At 45.7% G+C, this 24,430-nt stretch overlaps 1 protein-coding gene across 1 annotated transcript in view; it reads right to left on the bottom strand.

Moving 5' to 3' along the window:
- Positions 1-24,430, bottom strand: part of FBXL13 (F-box and leucine rich repeat protein 13) — a 400,423-nt gene that overhangs the window by 64,911 nt on the left and 311,082 nt on the right. The window contains exons 14-17 of the mRNA XM_075345189.1: positions 11,679-11,799; positions 11,433-11,595; positions 9,566-9,685; positions 5,521-5,647 (exon numbers count right to left, since the gene is read on the bottom strand). Of these exons, the coding sequence (XP_075201304.1) occupies positions 5,521-5,647; positions 9,566-9,685; positions 11,433-11,595; positions 11,679-11,799 (531 nt within the window). The remainder of the gene's footprint in view (positions 1-5,520; positions 5,648-9,565; positions 9,686-11,432; positions 11,596-11,678; positions 11,800-24,430) is intronic.

The raw sequence follows: 24,430 nt of genomic DNA, 5'->3' as shown, positions 1-24,430 counted from the left end.
ATGATGGCTAGTTAAGTCGCTGACATTAAGTTAAGACGTTAAGTCGCCCTTTTGACTGTAGATGAAGTAAAATGGTGCTGTTATCTAAGCTATGTGAATGTGCTATGGATGGACTGTATCAATAGTTAGACTCTGTATGACATATGGTATCTGTCGGGACTCTGTTCTTGGTTTGTGTAATCTGTAACCCTTCATGACAGAGGCTGCTATATTAAAACTTGTGATTGTTATAACAGGTAGTTTGTCATTGTTATAAAAGCACAAATACATAACTAAACATAGCAACCGCCCATACAATGTGATGGGAAATAAGGGCATGATCTATTGTTACCTCTCTTACTTACACTAAATTCCAAGCTGCTGACCAGAGCTAGGCAGTACGTGTTCATTTTATAGATAAACCATGATGGAATTTCAAGTCTCTCGGGTTTTGGCTAAAGAAGGGGGATATAATTTAATGAGAGCCCTTGAAAAAATAAAGCTGACTCATCAATCAAATGGAAACCAGACCTCCTGAAAATAAATGCAAAAATACGAATAGCCGACTGTGCATTTTTAAGCACATACAATATTTAGTCTGAAGCCGTCCCCTAATTGCTTGTCTTGCTTTTTAGCGAACAAGTATTTCCTGTGTGGATGAAATATTATACTAAATTACAATGTCATTTTGAAGCGTGGCATCCTAGGCTATAATCACACATATTGTTATTGCCAGTACACTGTGTGTGACTGGGGCTTCCCCCACTAAGCTGTCTTCAAACCTTATAGAGGTCGTCTATAATCGAGCCATTCAGCAGTAGGGCTGGGCTCACACCACTATTATGTATCCTGTTAATTCGTATTGTTGATTTGCAATCGGCAATTAAACAGGACTCATAAGCTAATACAAGAATCAGGATCTTCATACTATTTTTAGGACAATAAAACAGCCTGTTACTGTGTCATGTTGCATTCAGCCAAAAGTACTTTTCAATAGGATCCAAAATTGGAGTCTATGCACCTGTTCACCAGGGCTGGCATTATGTGCGGGCAAAATGGGCAGCTGCCCAGGGCCCACACCCTCTCAGGGACCATAGTGTTTTAAGCACAAGTTCTGTATTATCATTGCAGGTTCTTCTGAGTTTATGACTGCAGAAAGACCTTAAGTCACATTATGGTCATGTTACAATGATCTCACCAAAGGTCCTTAACAATGTGGGAATCCAAGCCTGCACAACATGCAGCGTGCAGGGACCTGGAGACTCCACCTCCCTTCTTATATTCAAATGTATTCACGTCTTTCAGACACGAATATATTTGAACAGTGAGGCGCCAATACTGAGGCCTCCAACACACATCCGTGAAACACGTGCGTGTTTGGTCCGTTTCCGTATATACCAGAGACACGGACAAACGTGCACCAATGTTATGCTATGTTTGAGGTCACACGTGCATTATTCCATATGGTCCGTGTGTCCGTGTCTGTGATACGTATGCGTTTCCGTTTTGCACGGAAGCAAGTCCGTTTTCTGTACGGAACACACACCCAATGGAAGTCTATGGGTCTGTGAGCACACGTACGTGACACGGATGCATCTCTGTATGCTCAGTGTACGTTTTGGGCTTTTTTTTAGCGATGTTGGTCAATCTTTCTTTTTCTGTGTATGTCGGTCAATCTCCCTCAGTCCGTTGGTCGGTCTCTCTGTCTTGTCTGTCACTCTCTCTCTCTGTCCATGTCGGTCAGTCTCCCCCCTCTCTCATACTCACCGTTCCCAAATCACCGGCGCGGTGCTGCACAGCTGTTAAAAAAACTCTGGCGGCTTTTACTATTTTGAAAAAGCCGGCCGCTCATTAATCAATCTCGTATTCCCTGCTTTCCCCACCCACCGGCGCCTATGATTGGTTGCAGTGCGACACGCCCCCACGCTGAGTGACAGCTGTCTCACTTCAACCAATCACAGCCGCTGTTGGGCGTGTCAATATCGAGCAGGAAAATAAATAAATAATTAATTTAAAAAAAATGACGTGCGGTTCCCCTCATTTTGATACCAGCCAGGGTAAAGTCAAACGGCTGAAGGCTGGTATTCTCAGGATGGGGAGCCCCACATTATGGGGAGCCCCCCCAGCCTAACAATATCAGCCAGCAGCCGCCCAGAATAGCCGCATCCATTAGATGCGACAGTCAGTTCTGGGACTGTAACCGGCTCTTCTCGATTTGCCCTGGTGCGTTGGAAATCGTGGTAATAAGGAGTTAATGGCAGCAGCCCATAGCTGCCACTAAGTCCAAGATTAATCATGTCAGGCGTCTCCCCGAGATACCTTCCATGATTAATCTGTAAGTTACAATAAATAAACACATACTCCCGAAGAAATCCTTTATTTGGAATAATAAACACTAACAAATACCCTCGTTCACCACTTTATTAAGCCCGAAAAAGCCATCCATGTCCGGCGTAATCCACGGAGGTCCCGCGTCGCTTTCAGCTCTGCTACATAAAGGTGACAGGAGCAGCAGAAGAACCCCGCCAGTCCTGCCAGATCCACACAGCAACTGAGGTGAGCCACGCAATCAGCTGTGCTGTCACTCAGATTACTCGCGGCCACCGCTGGATCCTCCAACTGTGACTGCAAGTCGCCCGAGTGACAGCGATGAAGTCACAGGTGAGTTGCGATCACGGGTGGAGGATCCAGCTAGCCGCGGGTAACCTGAGTGACAGCAGCGCTAATCGCGCTGCTCACTTCAGTGACTCAGGGGATTAGCGGTCACTGGTGAGTCCTGCATGGGTGACTGCTAATCAGTACGCGACACAGACAGAGCCGCGGTATGACAATGAAGTCGGGTGAAGTTCACCCGAGTTCATTCTCATCGCGCATCGCTGACTGCTGTCAGCGGGTATGTATCACTGATTGTGCATCACACACGGAACATTTCACACGGACAACACATGAACATGTCACTTATGTATCTCACGCACACACGGACATTCAACACACACACACGGCTAGCATATGCAACACACAAAGATGCCACACGTACATAAAAACTGACTTAAAAACGGAAAACGGACCGTATGACACGTGCGTGCTTTTCACGGATGTGTGTTGGAGGCCTGAGGTGGAGGCGAGCTTCTCAGTCCCTGAAATGACATGCAGCAGCTTGATGAGGTCAGTACCCTGCAGTGATGTCCTCACACTGCCATCGGCATCAGAGGTGGAGAGGACACAGTGATTTTCTTTAAAAGGGACATTATGGGGCAAAGGGGGATATCATAGAATAAATTGAGACATTATGAAGCAATGGGAGACTTTATGAAACAAATTGGGACATTATGGAGCAATTGGGGGGGATTGAGAAAGGAAGCGTACTATAACAAGGATTGAGGAGGGTACTTTAAGCAGAGATGTCGTATGGGGGAGATATTATAGATATTATAGAAAGTGGAAGTTTGGGGGGACATTATGGAAAGGGGTAGTTTGGGGAGTTTTTTGGAGATGGCCATTGTGTGGGGGGTTATTATGGAGAGAGGCAGTGTGTTGGTGATATTATAGAGAGGGGCAGTGTGTGGGGAGGATATTATGGAGAAAGCAGTATGTTGGGGATATTATGGACAGGGGCAGTGTGTGCCATAAAAGTTCAAAGTCACTTAAATGAAAAAAGGTTAGGAGAAGGAAGCGGGTGATGTGGAGAATAAAATATGCATCTCGGTGATGTCACCTTAATAATTGCAAGTATAATAATAATAATAATTTTATTTTTAAAGGCACCGCTTCAGGAAGTGCTGCAGAAGACTAAGTGGCGGGAAATCTGGAGAGAAAAGCAGTGACCGTGAAATCTTATTATGGTGTCTATACTACATGAAGATAAAAGGGACAAGAACAACTCCAATCTGAGATGACGTCATCTGCATGTAAATGTTTATTTGCCTGTGTCTCATAAGTATTGTGGTCCCTGTATGTTCCACAGTCTGATGATGACTGATAACTCATAATATCTCCTTACCAGTGGTAAGGACATAATGAGAATTGTAGATTCAAGTAATACAACTATATATGGGGCTGACTGACATTACAATTCATTGCTGAACTAAGCTTTGTGCTGTATATATGTACTGATGGCGGTTCTGGCACCACACCCGTACTGACGGCTCTTTGTCTGTCTGTATATATAATATATATATATATATATATATATATATATATATATATATATATATCTGTTAAGAGCAGACTTTGTGTAGCAGGCCTTCTTGGTAAAATAGCTGCTAGGGAATCACTGCTAAAAACAGGTAACAAGCAGAAAAGGCTTGTTTGGGGTAAAGAACACAAGGAATGGACATTAGACCAGTGGAAATCTGTGCTTTGGTCTGATGAGTCCAAATTTGAGATCTTTGGATCCAATCACCGTGTCTTTGTAGAAAAGGTGAACGGATAGACTCTACATGCCTGGTTCCCACCGTGAAGCATGGAGGAGGAGGTGTGATGGTGTGGGGGTGCTTTGCTGGTGACACTGTTGGGGATTTATTCAAAATTGAAGGCATACAGAACCAGCATGGCTACCACAGCATCTTGCAGCGGCGTGCTATTCCATCCGGTTTGCATTTAGTTGGACCATCATTTACTTTTCAACAGGACAATGACCCCAAACACACCTCCAGGCTGTGTAAGGACTATTTGACTAAGAAGGAGAGTGATGGGGTGTTACGCCAGATGACCTGGTCTCCACAGTCACCAGACCTGAACCTAATCGAGATGGTTTGGGGTGAGCTGGACCGCGAGTGAAGGCAAAAGGGCCAACAAGTGCTAAGCATCTCTGGGAACTTCTTCAAGACTGTTGGAAGACCATTTCCGGTGACTACCTCTTGAAGGTCATCAAGAGAATGCCAAGAGTGTGCAAAGCAGTAATCAAAGCAAAAGGTGGCTACTTTTAAGAAACTAGAATATAAGACATATTTTCAGTTGTTTCACACTTTTTTAAGTATTTCATTCCACATGTTTTAATTCATAGTCTTGATGCCTTCAATGTGAATCTACAATTTTCAGAGCCCTGAAAATAAAGAAAACTCTTTGAATGAGAAGGTGTGTCCAAACTTTTGGTCTGTACTATAAATATATATATATATATATATATATATATATATATATATATATATATATATATATATATATATATATATATATATATGTGTGTGTGTGTGTGTTTGTATGTACGTATTTTCTGTGTGTGTATATACATGTGTGGATGTTCATTTGTACTGGAGGCGCACGGGACTGGTAAGATTCCTAATTTATTAAGTGGTGTGTGCCTTTTAATGAATTGGGTGAGTATTACTGCAGTGGCTTCTGCCTACAACTGCAGTAATAGGAGTTATCATTGTAGATAATGGAGAGTGACTGTCTCCATTTTGGCTGTGCACTTCGCCGATCTCTCCAAATCTGGTTATAATTTCAGCAGAAAATAGCTTGACCCTACTTGTCCTGAATTCATGATTCTCTGTATGTTTAAGCTGAATTGCAGCAATTATGGTGACCAATTATACTTACTTGGTCTGTAATGTTGGTCCCAGAAATATCAATGGAAATAAGTGAAGTCATATTCCCAAGGAGTTCAATGCCAGAGTCGGTCACATTTTCACAGTAACGGAGGCTCAGAAAGTTTAGATTATGACATCTACAATTAGGAAAAGATTACTCAGCAAAAACATAAGTAGTATCACATGATGTAGAGCCATTTTTACAGCTGTTCCTAGAACTTAAAAAACTTGTATTGACCATTTGTTTTATTATACAGAGTTTTTTTCTATATAGGGACTTTTACATTTTATTTTATTACAATGCACTTGAATACCCTTGTGCAACTGCGATCACATCACATGCGTAAAGCAGGAAAGTGGTTAACTTGCCTCCAAAGGGTGGGGAGGTTACGTCCACCTCCTAATCCAAAGGTTATAATGAAATACCATAATAGATGTATGAGCTAATTACAGGCTAGAAGGATCCTGCTGATAATACACATTATCTCTATCATCAGGTTAAATTAAATAATTGATTCTAGTAACACTGTGTGCTATTAAGGCAGAAGGACATGGCAATGTTTCAAATACCAACATAGTTACAAACCAGTCCTATCAATCCAAAATGCATAGTGAGCAAGAAAAAACACCCTATAAAATTTACTCCAGCAATTCAGTTTTGGCTGGAAAGTCGGCCGAATGTCTGCAGAATTGGCAAGAGTGAACATGACATCAGAGGCATTAATGTGTGTCCAAAACAAATCACATTGAACGGATTTCTACACCCACAAATATGGAGCCAATTTCACAGTACTGTCATAATACAAACCAAGCAACAACACAACTGTAGTATTCATAGTTCACAGATGTACGTGAAGGTGTAACATTTCTTGAGTAGGGAAAAAAAGGGGTGGTGATGGATTCAAATTGGAATTTTTCAAATTTGTTGACGCTGTAGGCCCCGTGCACACCTTCAGTAGTTGGGGAGGTTTTTTTTACCTCCGTATCTGTAAGCCAAAACCAGGAGTGGAACAAGCAGAGGAAAAGTATAATAGAAACATTTGCACCACTCCTACATCTGTCACCCACTCCTGGTTTAGACTTACAAATAGTGAGGTTTAAAAACTCACCAAATACTGAACGTGTGCACGAGGCATTAAAGGGAACTGTACACAATTAACCTATTGATATGGAGTTAATGTCCAGGTTAAAAGCGTTCTATACCTGCCCAGTTGCCACACTGAAAATACGGCCACTGGGAGGAAATTAACTTTGTTTCTCCCAGCAGCCTCTGGCTTTTATTTATATAGGCATGCCAGCGTGCCTTCATTCACCACTTAGTATACAGTGAACATCCAAAAGAACCACACGCCGGACTGGAACAAAATCCCATATGCAACACTGAAGAAACAGCAAAATGTTTCTTTTGCAAGAAATGTAAATTTTTCTTTAAAAATGGGTAAAAAACAACACAATGCACCCAAAATGCTGTGAACTCTAAAAGTGGGAACACAGCCTTAGGCTGCGAGCCCACGATCCGGAAATTCCAAAATGCTGCGTTGTACAGTAGAAGCACAGTGGATGGGATTTCGAGGAATCCCATACCCACTGTGCGTGTTTTTCTCACAGCGAAAACTGACCTGTGGTGTGGCATCCCAAGCCGCAGCATGTCAGTTCTTTGCTGCAAACATGCAAACGTTCTCTGCAGGGAGAGCACAGCGAGTAACTGCAACTACCCAAAGCCTGGATTGTCGGCACGAGCAGCTGTGGTCTCTTGCGAAGGAGACTCGTGGCCCCACAGGTCAGGACCCGCCGCATCCAGGACACAGCGGGTCCTGATCGTGTGCACATACCCTTATGCTGCTTGGCTGCAGAGCTTTTTATTACTCAGTGTGGAAACATATAATTTAAATGTGTCATGTGTTCAGCATTGTTATATACTTAATCCAGGTTACAATGATATTTTGCTAAGTAGTATGTTGCATTTTATTATATCTATTGGATGTATAAACAATACAAATTTCCATACTGTCACTACATGTTGTGCATTTTGTATTATTATGTGCAATAACATGTACTGTATATCAATAACCTTATTTCTTGGTTTCACATTTTATGATTATCATGATTACCTGTTTCTCCATGTTTTACATATTGCTGTATACTGTGCTATTTTACCCACTTTTGAACAAATAAAAATTGTCATTTTTTGCAGGAGACATTTTGCTGTTTCTTCAGTGTTGCATATGGGGTTTTATTCCAATCCAGCGGTTGGTTCTTTTGGATGTTCAGTATTACTCTCATTTATATTCAGGTCTTTTTTTTTGGTAATTCTATTAGTATACAGTGAACGGCAGTTGTACACATGCTGGCCACGGACTGACAGCTGGCTCTGATGCGTATTAGTGCAAAGACAGCTCTCAGTCAATGTGCCATGGCGTAGATACAGCCGACACTCACTGTACGTATGTACTGAGCGGTGATTGAAGCCTCGCCGGCACCTTTCTATAATTGAAAGCAGGAGGCTGCCAGAAGGAATAAGGTTAATTTCATCCCGCTAGCCGAGCACTCAGTGCAGCAGCTGGCCAGCTCTAGAACGATGTTAATAGCGCTGAGAACATGAAAAGTTCCCTTTAAGTAATCATTTTTTATATTATTCATAAAGACTTATTAATTTAAAAAAAAAACAGATAAGTAAAACCTTGTTAATGCATCAGCAGTTAAACCCAATGCAAGATGCAACTGACAAGTTTTTCCATATTATGAACCTAGATTACGATGCTATGTGGTTAAGATACCTACACATCCTGAGATGTCTCATAGGTGTGAATGGTCTTGTGATAAGCTGCAGGACAAAAAGCGCAAAAATATGTTCTTATCTGAGAATTATAAAGACAGCCAAGCTTTGGAGGGACTCACCTGTTCAAGTTGTATGAGTCACAACCAAACTGATAAGGCCTCAGTGTACGGCTCCAGCAGCCCCATGTGTAGATGAAAAATATCCAAGGAAAAAATCTAGGTGTTATTTCTGCGCTGCCGTATTAAAGGAAATATCCAGGAGTATACAAGTAGTGATTGATTTTTCTACGCGTTTCGGAGAGTCTCTCTCCTTCTTTAGGAAAATCACAGTGTGGTGGGACCCTGCCCATGTACTACCTTCCTGTTGACTGTCCTTGTTTTTTTCATAGGTAAGTACTTAACATTTTACAGCATTTTTAGGGCTAACATTGGCTTGTATATTTTTATGGCCTCTTAGATTATGGCTATTCTTTTCCTGCTTTACTTACTGTTCGCATTGTTCTCAGCAGTATGAGTCCGGATTACACAGGACATTGTGAAATATCATCTTTTGTTCCGCAAAAGAACATTTCACTTGGCGAACAAGTGGTTTGCTTTTTCATTGGGTAATCGGCAACCTTTTAAGACTGCAAGATTATTGTGAAATGAGCATTAGTAAGAACACTCATTCACAATAATCTGGCAGTGTAAATAAAAATTAACACTGAAACTCCTCTCCAGACTCCTTCTATTAATATAGTTGTCGAACCTCATGTAGTTGCATTTACAGATCCCTTTGAACTATATGATTTAATCTAAGCTCAATAATGTGATTAATCTAAGCTCACCGCCAAACTATATTATGCGCTGATCTACAACTGATCACATCGTTCCTATAACAACCCCATTGGAGTAAAAATACTTTTCTTGCAATTATTTGGCAACTAAATAGTTAAAATAAGTCTGTCTTTTCCATATGTTTTTCCTGTTGTCCCCCGATCAACTTGCATGTCGCATAGGAAACGTACTAGGATAGTTTATTACGTGTTGGCATAAATGCTTGGCATATTAATCAGCACTTCTAAGTTAATGTATACACAGCTGGCGCGTATTACCCTATTTGTTACCCGTTGTGTCACTCGCATTATATACCACCTCCCCTCCTCATACAGCACTGATCAAGGATTTTAAGCAGATAGTCATAATATAAACTTGATTGATTAATAATACTCATCATTAATTACCATGAACTAATAAAATGCCGGTGAATTTTAGTATGTGTTTTTAATTGCTCTTACTTTTGTGCTATTCTGAGAAGTGATAAGTCACTGACACGTAGACAGTTTGTTAAATTTAGTTCTCTTATCTTGTTTCCGGAAGGGCCTTCTACAACTTGTCGTACCCCTGGGTCACTGATTCTGGAAAAGAAAATGCACTGGTTTTGGATTACATTTGGACAATGGTAGCCCGACAAATCTTAGATATAAATGTCATATTTATTAAGTGATGCATAAAAATGAGTAAACTCCCAGAATCTTTCGGAAAATTGATGTCATTGCTTAACGTTGGGAAACGTCAATCTCAGGGATATTGCTATTAGGCAAATTCAGGCACAGAATAAGGGAAATAGACAGGTAAGGTAAGGCGGATAACAAGGCATCATTTATAGGAACAAGTAAAGAACTAGAAAAATAATAAGAAAATATAACCTAGTGATCTGATCCATATGTTCCATAACCTGAATTCAGGCCAATTCTCCCAGCATATTTGCTAAATGTACAATATAGCACAGGTCCGGCTTACGCATGATAATGTGCTGCCGAGAATGATGATCTTTTGCGCAAACCAAAAGATAGTTTGACCCAACTAATGAATGTTTTGCTTGTTGATTAAAGAAATACTCTAGAGATATAAAAAAAATTATACTGTTCCTGCCCTCATAAACTCTAAAAATGAGATGCACAGTGCTGTTCCTGTAATTCAGTGTGACACAGGAGCTGCTCCTTGGTGCTCCTCCTGCCCTCTGGGATGTTACATAACACATAAGGGGGCGTGACCTGCTACATGCTGTGGGTTACAGCCAGCCCCCTTATAATAGCCAGCCCAAGGTAATAATAGCTGCTTCTGTTCTGTTCGAGACTAGGGGGCATGACAGAGGTGGTCATGCTCCCTTTTCCCGAACTGCATGGAAGCAGCTATTATCTGGGGTACAGGAACAGCCCTGTGTATCTTTTCTTTATAGTTTATGAGCTCAGGGACAGTAGAAGAATCTTTTTTTTATCTGGTTGGACCCACCGATCCTGGGTATCTTCAAGTCCGCTCCTCACTAATAAATACATTAAGTAGTAAATACCAAAATTGCATTTTTTTTTGTTGCCACAACACTATAAAAAATGCACAAGAAGTGATCAAGATGTCAAATGTTTCCAAAGATAAAATCAATAAAATCATCAGCTCGCCCCTGTAAAAACAAGCGCTCACAAAGCTCCATAAACCGAAAAATGAAAATTTTACTGGTCTTGGAAAATAACAACATAATAATAATAATATATATATTTTTTTTTTTTACAAATATCCGAGGTTTTTTTTACCACTACAATAATAAAAAAGCTGAAGACGTTTGGTATCACTGTAATTATACTAAAAGTGAGAATAATAACTAGTCATTTTTACCACATAAACAGTTCTCAAAAATACAGTGTCAGAATTGTAGGGAGGGGTTAGCAATTTCACCGCACTTGGATTTTGTTTCTATTGTACAGTATACTATGTGGTTATAGCCCTTAAATGGAAGTTGGTTGGCGGGAAGGAAAATGCAAAAAGGTAAGTTGGCAATGTCCGCAATGATTATCTGTAAGACATTTAGGACACAAGCCATATAGGATGTGTCTGATTGTCAGCTTTCTGCCTATGAACAGTCCACAAAGAAAGAGGCCAAACAGATGTGGGGGCGTGGTTGTACTACCTGGCAGCAAGTCAAAATAATCCAATACTGATAATTTCCTGCTGGTGAAATAAAGATTTTATAAAAATTACACCTAGCAGCAACTAAGTGACACATACCTAGAATAAGGGTCTCTGAGTTTAAATTATGCTGCTCTTATATGAGGCAGCAAATACCTGTTGACAGATTGCCTTTAACTGAATGCTATTATATGATTTTACCTAATGCAGTCTGCTACATTCAACACGGCTATATTCTTCAGTGATGCAAGAGTCTTAAGACTGATATCAGTAATTTTTTGGCAATCAGCAACATAAATGTGGTTCAAGTTAGGACTGGATCTGCTGATTGCCTTAATGCTGCCATCAGTAATACGACTGTTTCCTGTTGGAAAATATTGAGATATTATTGTAATTTTAGGGTATAAGTACGATAGGTAAACTAGAAAACAATTTGGGTTATACTACCTTCAATGCTGATTTTTACAAGCTTTCGTCCTTGCGCCAGCATTTTGAAAGTTGCATCAGAAAGATGTGGAGAGCCCAGCAGAGACATGGAAACAATGTTTTGGCACTTCTCAAGCAGAGTCTACAAAACAAACAAGAAGTGTGCTTAGCATTGCTATGAATTAGGAGGTTCATAGCTGACTAACAATGAATTGTCACTGCTACATACAATTCTGATCAAAAGATTGGACATACTTTTTCATACAATGGTTTTCCTTGGGATTATTGAAATGTGCATATTGTAGATTCAGAGTGAAGGTAGCAAAACCACAAAGGTGCACGTATGGAAACAATAAGAAATATGTGTGAAACAAACTAGAAAATGTGAAACCTTTCTTAGTATTCCCTTTTTTTACTTTAATGACAATTTAACAATCAGCTTCAAAAGTTATTTACCATGAATGGCTTCCAAAGAACAAGTATGCCTCGTCAAGAGTTAATTTGTAAAATCAACTGCCTACGAAAAGTGTTTGCGACAGGTGTGTTTTGTAGAAACAGTGTTGTAGACCAGTGTTGGTCCCATAAAGCGCTGAGCTCTATTGCAAGCTGTTCTAAGCCAGAATGTGGCAAGAACTACACAATTAAGTAAAGAGAAAAGACAGTCCATCTTTATTTTGAGACATGAAGGTTAGTCAATCTGGAAAATTGCTAAAAAAGCTTAAGGAACCCTCAAGTGCAGTCATGACAACCTTCAACAGCTATGAGAAATCTGGCTCTCAAAATGACTGTCATGGGAACGGAAGACTAAGAATTACCTATGCTGCAGATGATAAGTTCATCAGAGTTAACAGCCTCAGAAACTTCAAATTGACTGCTCCTCAGATAATGGCCCTTATAAATGATGTACAGACTAAAGGGGGCTTTACACGCTACGATATCGCTAATGCGAAATCGTTGGGGTCACGGAATTTGTGACGCACATCCGGCCGCATTAGCGATGCCGTTGCGTGTGACACCTATGAGCGATTTTGCATCGTCGCAAAAAGTGCAAAATCAGTCATCGGTGACATGGGGGTCCATTCTCAAATATCGTTACTGCAGCAGTAACGAAGTTGTTCCTCGTTCCTACGGCAGTACACATCGCTCCGTGTGACGCCGCAGGAACGAGGAAGCTCTCCTTACCTGCCTCCCGGCCGCAATGCGAAGGAAGGAGGTGGGCGGGATGTTACGTCCCGCTCATCTCTGCCCCTCCGCTTCTATTGGGCGGTGGTTCAGTGACGCTGCTGTGACGTCGCTGTGACGCTGAACGAACTGCCCCTTAGAAAGGAGGCGGTTCGCCGGTCACAGCGACGTCGCCGGGCAGGTAAGTACGTGTGACGGGTCCGGGCGATGTGCGGCACGGGCAGTGATTTGCCCGTGTCACACAACAGATGGGGGCGGGTACCCACGCTAGCGATATCGGTACTGATATCACAGCGTGTAAAGTGGCCTTTAGTAGGAGATACATCTCAACATCAACTATTCAGACTGTAATAACCAGACCTTTATAGTCAAATTGCTGCAAAGAAGTCACCACTGAGGTCTGCAAACAAGAAGAGGTTGTAAAGCGGTCATCCCAATAAAAAGGGTGTATTTTGAGGAACCTGAGGTTTAATACATTCTAGTTTTACTCTTTCTTTCCATATGCTTCCATTCATGATTTTGCTGCCTTCAATCTAAATCTACAATGTACACATTCTAAGGCCGGCGTCACACGGTACGATATATCGGGCGATATGTCTTCGGGGTCACGTCGTTAGTGACGCAGATCCAGCATCGTTTGACATATCGTACCGTGTGACACCTCTGAACGACTGTAATCGAGCAAAAATACTCACCTTATCCATTGCTCGTTGACACGTCGTTCATTTTCAAAATGTCGGTCCTCATTCTGTGCTCCGGTTGTTCATCGTTCCCTAGGCAGCACACATCACTCCGTGTGACACCCCGGGAACGACGAACACAGCTTAAAAGCGGAAGGAGGTAGGCGGGATGTTACGTCCCGCTCATCTACGCCCCTCCGCTTCTATTGGCCGGCCGCTGTGTGACGTCGCTGTGACGCCGAACGTCCCTCCCTCTTCAGGAAGAGGATGTTCGCCGCCCACAGCGACGTCGTCTAAGAGGTAAGTGCGTGTGATAGGGGCTTAACGACTTTGTGCGCCACGGGCAACTAATTGCCCATGACGCACAAACGACGGGGGCGGGTACGATCGCTCGTGCGATCGCACGATAGATCGTCCCCTGTAACACCACCCTAATAAGAACAAGGATAACCAATGTATGAACAGCTGCTTCTAAACTTTTGACTGATAATAGTATATTACGTTCGTTTGTTATGGTCTGACAATATACATCAGGTGAAATAAGTATTGAAAACATCACCAAATTTCTAAGTAAATATATTTCTAAAGGAGGGATTGACATGCAATTCTCACCAGATGTCGGTAACAACCCATTCAATCCACACAGCCAAAGAAATCAAACTATAGATGTCAATAAAGTAAGTTATGTGTAATAATGAGAAATGACGCATAAAAAAGCACTGCCAATGCTTAGTTAAATTTAATTCATACTTCGTACAAAAGCCTTTGTTGGTGATGTCAGCTTTAAGATACCTCCGGTATGGAGAAACTAGTTGCATGCATTGCTCTGGTGTGATTTTTGCCCAAAGATTCTTCAAATCCTGAAGGTTCTTCGGCTCCTTCCGTGAACTCTGAGCTTCAGTTCCTTCAATAAATTTTCAGTAGGATTCAGTTCAGGTGATTGGTTAGGCCATTCTAACAGATTTCTTTTTTTTTGGTCTGAAACAAATTGACAGATTGCTTGGCTGTGTGTTTGAAATCATTGTCTTGCTGAAATGTCCACCCTCATTTCATCTTCATCATCCTGGTAGATGGTAGCAGATACATTTTTTTATCATGAATGTCTCTGTACATGTGTCCATTCATGCTTTCTTCAATTATATGAAGTTTGTCAGTACTGAAAAACAGCAGCATACCATGATGTTCCCACCTCCAAACTTCACTGTTGGTATAGTATTTTTTTGGGGTGATAGGCACTGCCTTTTGGTCTCTAAACACAGTGAGTATTATGGCATCCAAAAAGTTCAATTTTGGTCTCATCTGACCAGACTATATTCACCCAATATTTCACAGGCTTGTCTAAATGTTGTTGAGCAAACTTTAAACGCGCTTGAACATGCTTTGAGCTCAGCAATGGAGTTTTGCAGGGTGATTGTGCATATAGTTCATGGAGGTTGAGTGCATTAGTTATTATTTTCTTTGATATAATTGTACCTGTTGTTTCCAGGTCTTTTTGTAGCTTGGTACAGGTGGTTCTTGGCTCTTGGACAACAATTTTCATAATTCTTTTCAGTTCTCTGTCTAAAATCTTGCAGGGAGCACCTGGCTGTGGCTGAAATTCTGTTCTTTCCACCTACAGATTATTCTTCTGTAACCAATGTTATACTATGGGGCAGTGCCGAATCGGCATAAGAAAAAAAAATTATGCATGCTGAGATTGGCACCATTATCAGATGGCGTGCACCCATTCAAGGTTATGGGTGGAAATCATCAGATTGCTCTCAGATGTCATCTGAGTGCAGTCCAATTGACGACGATATAGACAATGGAGAAGATGGAGAAATTAATCTCTCCATCTTCTCCACACGTGTTCTGATTCTCGCATACAAGAGAATCGGAGCACAGTGAATGACACTCGTCTCACGCTCACTGCAGAGGTTGAGCCAATTGTCATTTGCATAATGCATCCCATTATCTCGGAGGAGAGAATAAATGCTAGTGTGAGTGAGCCCTAATCGTAAAATTCTTTGGATGGTCTGCAGACACAAATATCTACATACATCTTCTAGAGCAGAGGTCTCAAACACGCGGCCCATGGGCCACATGCTGCCCCTGAGGCTGCTTGTTGCGGCCCACAGACACCTAGACCCCGATGACGATTGCTGCCCAGTGCTTACACGGAGCCGCCGCTGTCAGCACATTCCTTCAGGCGAGTATAATTTATGGCACCGTGCAGAGAAGCACGCCTCTACACAGCTTTACTAATAGCCGCTGCCGCCAGCCAATCAGAGGCCAGCAGCTAATGTGGGTGTATTCTGATTGGCCAGCGCAGCTGCCATTAGTAAAGATGTGAGGACGGCAGTGTGCCGTAAATCGTTCCTGAGAAAGAAAACGCTGATGGCGGCGGCCCCGTGTACCAGATAGCAATCGTCATGGCCGTCATGGGGTCTAGGTCTTTGCAGGCTGCAAGAAGCAGGTAAGGAGGATACAGAGAGAAAGGATGAAAGGTGTAAATGTAAACAACGTAATAACGGGAAATTACTACAGGATGGGACATTACTATAAGAGCACAATATGGGCACATTACTGCAAGGGGGCAATATGGGCACATTACCTCAGGGGGACAATACGGGCACATTACTAGAAGGGGGAATATATGGGCACATTAGTAATTGGGACAATATGGGCACATTACTACAGGGGACAATATGAGCACATTACTACAGGGCACAATATGGGCACATTACTACAGGGGACAATATGGGCACATTACTACAGGGGAAAATATGGACACATTACTACAGGGGACAATATGGGCACATTACTACAGGGGAAAATATGGACACATTACAACAGGATGGGGACATTACTAAAAGATGAGGACCAGGATGGAAATATAACTACAAAAAGTTGGCCAAAATTACTATATGGTGGCAATTGTAAAACGATATTACAAGAATGGGATAAAATGTAAAAAAAAAATCAAAATAAAATACATTTTTCCATAAAAAGTATTTTTAATATATAAATTGAAATAAAAAAATTGCACATTTATAATAATAAACAAGCAAAAAATGTTTAAACAACATGATCCAAAAGGTGTATAGAAAAAAAATATGCGATCACTAAAAATGTCACTGGGTCCAGCAAAGAATGCGGCCCCTCAAATATTTTTTTTTCTATATCCTTATACTCAGCAGAGTTTGAGACCCCTGTTCTAGAGAATAAAGCTAGAGATGTAAATGTGAAGCCCCGCAAACGCTGTGTCGGTGCATTACCTTCAGGGACTCCACGTAGCTGGTGCTGGTCACAGGTAGGGAATCTTCGGTTTTGATCGTGACGCCACTCTCAGTATTGCGGTCAGTGGGGACCGCCACTGCAGGTTGAGGGTCGCCTGGGGCTGATGGTATGTGCAGTTAGTTGGAATAGCCTCCTGAGAGTGAGGCAAGCCCCAGGGCCCGGTGTAGGTTTGTAGTACCACAAGTCGCAGAATGACTCACACAGGCAGAACTGTCTTTCAAGGGCTTTACTCACATTTGATGGCAGGGTGAGTAGCCCGGGCGTAGCTGGGATGAACCAGATGGGAACCAGGTATCCTTCAGGCTGACTTTATGAGGGTGACTACTGACTCGCCTTCCTTAGCCCTTGGTGGTTTGGGGTGACCCCGACTTTGAGTCCCTAGGGGGTCGCCCAGGGAAGATGCTGCAGCCTCTCTCCCCCTTTTGTTTGCCGTTTGCTTGTTCCCCGGACCAGGCCACTCCAGCTGCTTGCCTCCTGTGACCTATGGGCCCTCACTGCGGTTACGTGGCTGCGGCTTTTGTGGTGTTGTGGTGTGGGCTTTGAGAGCCCCACACCGGCAGGTTTAGCAGAAGAAAGCTGGATCTATCTTCGCTTCGGGATCTGCCGCCCGGTTGGGCCTGGTGCTCTCTAGCAGTCTCCTTACTTCCCACTCCGTGCTTTCTCTCTAGCTGAAGCTGGCTTTCAGGTAGCACTCCTAGTTGACCGTTCTCCCCCGTCAGTAGCCACTGCGCGGGCGCTGTTAGACAGCAACAGCCCCACAGGTCTGCTCCTCACTGAGCCCTTTGGAGTTCTCTGCTCTAACTGACTCACTGCCCCTCCTCTCCTGTTCTTGCCTACGCCACCTAGCAACCAGACTCTCCACCACACCCCTTGAGAGGAGATGGAGGCTTTTGGCCCCCTCCACTATTCCAGTGAAGGTCAAGGCTTTTCCCCCTCCTGGGATCCCCAGGGGTCCTCTCATGGGTACATGTGTGAGAGCTGATTACTATGCGCCTGTGTTCCACACCCCTGTCAGCCTTCTGGATTACCTGTATTGTACTGTCCCCAGCATGGGTGCAGTACTCAGTGGTGCCTGACCAGGTCAGGGGCGCCACATTCCCCCTTAGTTATCACCAGCACGTCCTCGGGCTGCAAGACAACATTTTAAAATGCATAAAACATTAAAACATGTAAAACATTTTTAAAAGCACCAGGTACCATACATCACCACCCTCCACCCACAAGTCCGTTAACCCACCCAAAACCCTTTCACGTTGGCTGCGACTTCAGCCACTTCTGGCAGGATGTAGAGGCGGCTTACATGGGCTGGTGGTTTCAGGGTATACCTGGCCTGGTGGATCCGCGCCTTCAGCCTCTTCTGGCAGGATGCAGAGGCGGCCTCCACAGTTGGTGCTGACCAGGTACCCTCTTTGTGGTGGAGAGCCAGGCCCCATAAACAGGCATGCTCTCTGGTCGCAGGTGAGCCAAGGCCCTATATACGGACGGGCTCCTCCTGGTTGCAGACGAGCCAAGCCCCTAAACAGGCTGACTCTGGTGGCGGTGGTGCCCTCTGGTGTAACTATTTACACTGCGAGAGTTTGTGGCTATAGCCAGTTCATAGCCTTAAGGTTTATGGTTTTCTCACAATAGTTTTTGTGGGCACATGCTTAAACGTTGCAAAACAAAACTTTTCAAAACTTTAACTTCTGTACTTCTTTCTTTACTTTACTTTACTCCTCTTTACCAGGGCTTGAGCCTGTATGGCTGCGGCACCTGTTGCTTTCTTGGCCTCTTTCTTCATCTGTTGTTGTCTCATCTGCAGGTTCCTTGTCTCTGCTTTCTTGATCTTCATCTGTGTCTTTATCTCTGTCTTTTCTTTCTTGTAGCATGGGGTGGCTGTAAGGTTTACTGGTACATAGTGCTACGTCAAGCGCATACAATCCTCTTTCGCCTTCATGCATAGTGAATTGTACTGAATCCCCCATCTTTAGGTTTCTGCCAGGGTGTCCTCTAGGCAGATGAGCGCTCACATCTCTTCTGTTGACAAATATCCCTTCTTTGATACCAGGGGCTACAATAAAGCCGTATCCGCTTTTCAAGTTGAAATCCTCCACTACTCCTCTGCAAAGGGGTCCTCTGACCTGGGCTCTGGACCTTCTCAGTAACCTCTTCTCCTGTAGGTCTCTGGCTGCAACTTCCCTCTGCTCTGGAGATTGGGGTGCAGGGGACAGCGTTGTTCTGTTGCGACGCCTTGTCTTGCGGCCTGAACTCTGCGTGGTACAGCTTGCAAACTCCCAGGTGAGACTTTTAGGCAGATCTTCGTCAGCGGACGGTGTCAAGTCCTCCTCATCCCAACGGGAATAGGGTAACATCTCCGGCTCTGGGTATGGCTCTGGAGTCAGCTCCTCAGCTTCCTGGCCTCCTCTCCCCCTTAGTTCTTCTTGGCACTCCTTTGGTGGCAGTGCTGGGGATGGGCTTTCTTCAGCTGGTCTGGGCAGTGGACTCTCTGGCGCGGCTGCAGGGGTTGCCTGAATCTCCTTGGGGGTATGCGGAGGGAGCAGATACCGATCCACCATCTCTTGTGGGAACTGGGCCTCTAGGTCAGCCTTCAGCTTCCAGTATTCGGGGTCCTCTCCTATCAGGGACTTCCTAGCAGGGACCTCTTTGGACTGGGGAGCAGTGTCTGCTCTGGCCTTGCAGGCCGGGGAAAATAGTGATGCAATCTCTTGGCGGGCCGCGCCCGGCATGGCGGCGGCCTGGTCTTGGCAGGCCGCGCCCGGCATGGCGGCGGCCTGGTCTTGGCGGGCCGCGCCCGGCATGGCGGCGGCCTGGTCTTGGCGGGCCGCACCCGGCATGGCGGCGGCCTGGTCTTGGCGGGCCGCGCCCGGCATGGCGGCGGCCTGGTCTTGGCGGGCCGCGCCTGGCATGGCGGCGGCCTGGTCTTGGCGGGCCGCGCCTGGCATGGCGGCGGCCTGGTCTTGGCGGGCCGCGCCCGGCATGGCGGCGGCCTGGATCGGCGTCGCAGCTGCGATGGGATCTGTGCAGGCTGGGCTGGACGTCGCTGCAGCAGTCTGGGCTTGGCGGGCCGCGCCTGGCGTGGCTGCGGCCTGGTTCAGCACCTCACTTGCGGCGCGGACGAGCGTTGCTGCGGCGGTGGGGTCTCGGCGGGCCGGGCCTAGCAGGGCGGCGGCCTGGGTCAGCGTTACGCCTGCGACGCGGATGAGGGTCGCGGTGGCAGCCGGTTCTTTGCGGGCCGGACTGGGCGTTGCTGCAGGGACCGGGTCTTGGTGGGCCGAGCAGGGCATCGCTGCGGCCGCTGGGGCTTGGAAGGCCGCACCTGGCGTGGCTGCGGCCTGCTTCAGCGTCGCCGCACCGGACGCCTCTTCGGGGACCGCGGGCGTGGCAGCAGGGGTCGGGGCACTTGCGCTGGCCGGGGCATCACTCGACTCACCCACCGGTGGCAGCATCGGGGTCTGCGTCATCGCCGTCCTGTCTGGCACTCGGCGCGCGGCTCTCCTTTCATAGGCCCGAACCGCCGCGGTCATCTCCAGCATTTCCATTCGTTCTTCCCGGATCTGCTCCACAACCCGGGTCTCCAGTCGGTCGCAGAACTGGGCCAGCTCCCGATACCACCAGGCAGCGGAGCCCGGTTCTGGATTTCTGCGGTCAGACGCCATTTCTTCTGCGCCGTCTTCTGCACGACTCTCCAGCTGTGGACTCGTCGTTGCCTCTGATAGCAAGCTTTTTAGTTTCTGCTCTGCCTCTTTCAGCAGCTCCTCTCCCAGCAGCAGGCTTGTGGCTCTCTTTCCTTCCCGCCGTCTCTGGACGCTTCCACTCTCATAGCTGGCAAGCTCCGAACTCTGCAGGGGATCTCTGGGTAGCCACACCCCTTCGTGGGCGGTAACTTCTTCCAGCGCGGGCTGCTGTTGTTTTTCAGCGCGCTTTCCATGGTGGCAATATGGCGGCGCTTCCAATTTTTCAAGCGGACCGCCCAGGCACATGGTCACCTGTCTGAACAGGTCTAGTCCTTATCCTGTTCGTGACGCCAGATGTGAAGCCCCGCAAACGCTGTGTCGGTGCATTACCTTCAGGGACTCCACGTAGCTGGTGCTGGTCACAGGTAGGGAATCTTCGGTTTTGATCGTGACGCCACTCTCAGTATTGCGGTCAGTGGGGACCGCCACTGCAGGTTGAGGGTCGCCTGGGGCTGATGGTATGTGCAGTTAGTTGGAATAGCCTCCTGAGAGTGAGGCAAGCCCCAGGGCCCGGTGTAGGTTTGTAGTACCACAAGTCGCAGAATGACTCACACAGGCAGAACTGTCTTTCAAGGGCTTTACTCACATTTGATGGCAGGGTGAGTAGCCCGGGCGTAGCTGGGATGAACCAGATGGGAACCAGGTATCCTTCAGGCTGACTTTATGAGGGTGACTACTGACTCGCCTTCCTTAGCCCTTGGTGGTTTGGGGTGACCCCGACTTTGAGTCCCTAGGGGGTCGCCCAGGGAAGATGCTGCAGCCTCTCTCCCCCTTTTGTTTGCCGTTTGCTTGTTCCCCGGACCAGGCCACTCCAGCTGCTTGCCTCCTGTGACCTATGGGCCCTCACTGCGGTTACGTGGCTGCGGCTTTTGTGGTGTTGTGGTGTGGGCTTTGAGAGCCCCACACCGGCAGGTTTAGCAGAAGAAAGCTGGATCTATCTTCGCTTCGGGATCTGCCGCCCGGTTGGGCCTGGTGCTCTCTAGCAGTCTCCTTACTTCCCACTCCGTGCTTTCTCTCTAGCTGAAGCTGGCTTTCAGGTAGCACTCCTAGTTGACCGTTCTCCCCCGTCAGTAGCCACTGCGCGGGCGCTGTTAGACAGCAACAGCCCCACAGGTCTGCTCCTCACTGAGCCCTTTGGAGTTCTCTGCTCTAACTGACTCACTGCCCCTCCTCTCCTGTTCTTGCCTACGCCACCTAGCAACCAGACTCTCCACCACACCCCTTGAGAGGAGATGGAGGCTTTTGGCCCCCTCCACTATTCCAGTGAAGGTCAAGGCTTTTCCCCCTCCTGGGATCCCCAGGGGTCCTCTCATGGGTACATGTGTGAGAGCTGATTACTATGCGCCTGTGTTCCACACCCCTGTCAGCCTTCTGGATTACCTGTATTGTACTGTCCCCAGCATGGGTGCAGTACTCAGTGGTGCCTGACCAGGTCAGGGGCGCCACATAAACATGATAAGGTGGGATAGCTTTATGCTTTTTATGCTTTTTTTGATCAAAAACAGTGTTTACTAAGTACCCTATGTTTATATGCACTATGCTTTTATTTAGTTACAGCAGGGTATGTTTTCACAATTTTTTTCCTTGGTTTCTCTTTGTCTCATGGCCAGTGTTAACATGTTCTCACAAGTGCCATGTATACCATCTCATACTCCGGCTCACTTTTTTGTTTTTATGTAGTTTTTTTGTATTCAGTACAAACAGGGAGTGGCCCCCTTCTCAGCGAGCTGGACATTTCATTCTGTGAATCCCCCTGACTGTGTGTGTCCTGTTGGGACCCGGTCACTCTCAGCCCTTAGCCACATTGAGGCCTATTTTAGACCCATGGTAAGGTTTTAATATTAGAGAGTGTAGGTACTATCCCAACTGGGTACACCTTGACGTTTGGTGGGATAGCTTTAAGCTTTTTTTTTATCAAAAACAGTGTTTACTAAGTACCCTATGTTTATATGCACTATGCTTTTATTTAGTTACAGCAGGGTATGTTTTCACAATTTTTTTCCTTGGTTTCTCTTTGTCTCATGGCCAGTGTGAACATCGTCTCACAAGTTCCATGTATACCATCTCATACTCCGGCTCACTTTTTTGTTTTTATCCTTATACTCAGCAGAGTTTGAGACCCCTGTTCTAGAGACTAAAGCTAGAGATGTAAACATGATAAGGCTATGTGTGCACGTTGCGTTTTTTCCCGCGTTAACGCTGCGTTTTGAACTGTAGCGTTTCAGTGCCAAATTGCATGCGTTCTGCTTCCCCAGCAAAGTCTATGAGAAGTCTGAAAATTCAATCGCACGCTGCGTTTTTAAACGCAGTGTTTTGGATGCCAAAAATCGCTGCAGAAAAAAAAAGCAGCATGTCACTTCTTTTGTGCGCTGTAGCTGCGTTCTCCACCCATTGAAATCAATGATGTGGGTCAAAACGCAACAAAAATGCACTTGGACTGCATTTTTGTTGCGTTCCGCATGCTATTTTGACAAGCAAAACGCAGGTCTTTTCAGTCTCTCTCTGTCGATGTCGGTCAATCTCCCTCTGTCGGTCGGTCTCTTTGTCTGTAAGTTGGTCGCTCTGTCTGTCTGTCTCTCTCTGTCCGTTGGTCTCTCTCTCTGTCTGCCCCTCTCTCTGTCCGTCGGTCGGTCTCGTCCCCTCTCTCATACTCACCGATCACTGGCATGGCGCTGCACGGCTGTCACAAAGCTCCAGCAGCTTTTCCTCCTTTGAAAATGACGGCCGCTCATTATTCACTCTCGTATTCCCTGCTTTCTCCGCCCACCGGCGTCTATGATTGGTTGCAGTCAGACACGCCCCCACGCTGAGTGACAGCTGTCTCACTGCAACCAATCACAGCCGCCGGTGGGCGGGTCTATATCGTGCAGTAAAATAAATAATTAAAAAAACGACTTGCGGTCCCCCCCAATTTTGATACCAGCCAGGGTAAAGCCACACGGCTGAAGGCTGGTATTCTCAGGATGGGGAGCTCCATGTTATGGGGAGCCCCCCAGCCTAACAATATCAGCCAGCAGCCACCCGGAATTGCCGCATCCATTAGATGCGACAGTAACGGGACTCTACTCGGCTTATCCCAAATTGCCCTGGTGCGGTGGCAATCAGGGTAATAATAAGGACTTAATGGCAGCAGCCAAAAGCTGCTACTAAGTCCTAGGTTAATCATGGCAGGCGTCTCCCCGAGATACCTTCCATGATTAATCTGTAAGTTAAAGAAAATAAACACATACACCCGAAAAAATCCTTTATTTGGAATAAAAGACAAAAAAAACCCCACCCTCTTTCACCACTTTATTAACCCCCAAATACCCATCCAGGTCCGACGTAATCCACACAACGTCCCACGACGCTCTCAGCTCGGCTACATGAAGCTGACAGGAGCGGTCACAAACCAGACCGCTCTCTGTCAGCTCCATGCAGCAACTGAAGTGAGCCGCACGATCAGCGATGTCAGGTTACCCACGGCCACCGCTGGATCCTCCAACTGTGACAGCAAGTCGCCCAAGTGACTGAAGTGAGCTGCGCGATCAGCGATGACGTCACAGGTGAGTTGTGGTCTCAGGTGGAGGACTCCAGCTGGCTGCTGGTAACCTGAGTGACGGCAGCGCTGATCGCGCTGCTCACTTCAGTCACTTAGGGGATTAGCGGTCACCGGTGAGTCTTTCAAGGGTGACCGCTAATCAGGACGTGACACACAGACACAGCCGCGGTATGACAATGAAGTCGGGTGAAGTTCATCCGAGTTCATTCTCATCGCGCGACTCTGTCTGCTGTCAGCGGGCATGTAGCAGAGCTCAATTGCCGTGGGACCGCACTGCAAAAAATGCATCCAACACGCATGCAAAATGCATCCAAAATGCATGCGTTTTGCATGCATTTTTTTTTTTACAAACGCAGT

This window comes from Anomaloglossus baeobatrachus, chromosome 4 (genome assembly GCF_048569485.1).
Source record: "Anomaloglossus baeobatrachus isolate aAnoBae1 chromosome 4, aAnoBae1.hap1, whole genome shotgun sequence".
Classification (NCBI taxonomy): domain Eukaryota; kingdom Metazoa; phylum Chordata; class Amphibia; order Anura; family Aromobatidae; genus Anomaloglossus; species Anomaloglossus baeobatrachus.
Note: the sequence above shows the minus strand (reverse complement) of the source record. Positions and strands in the feature narration are given on the sequence as shown.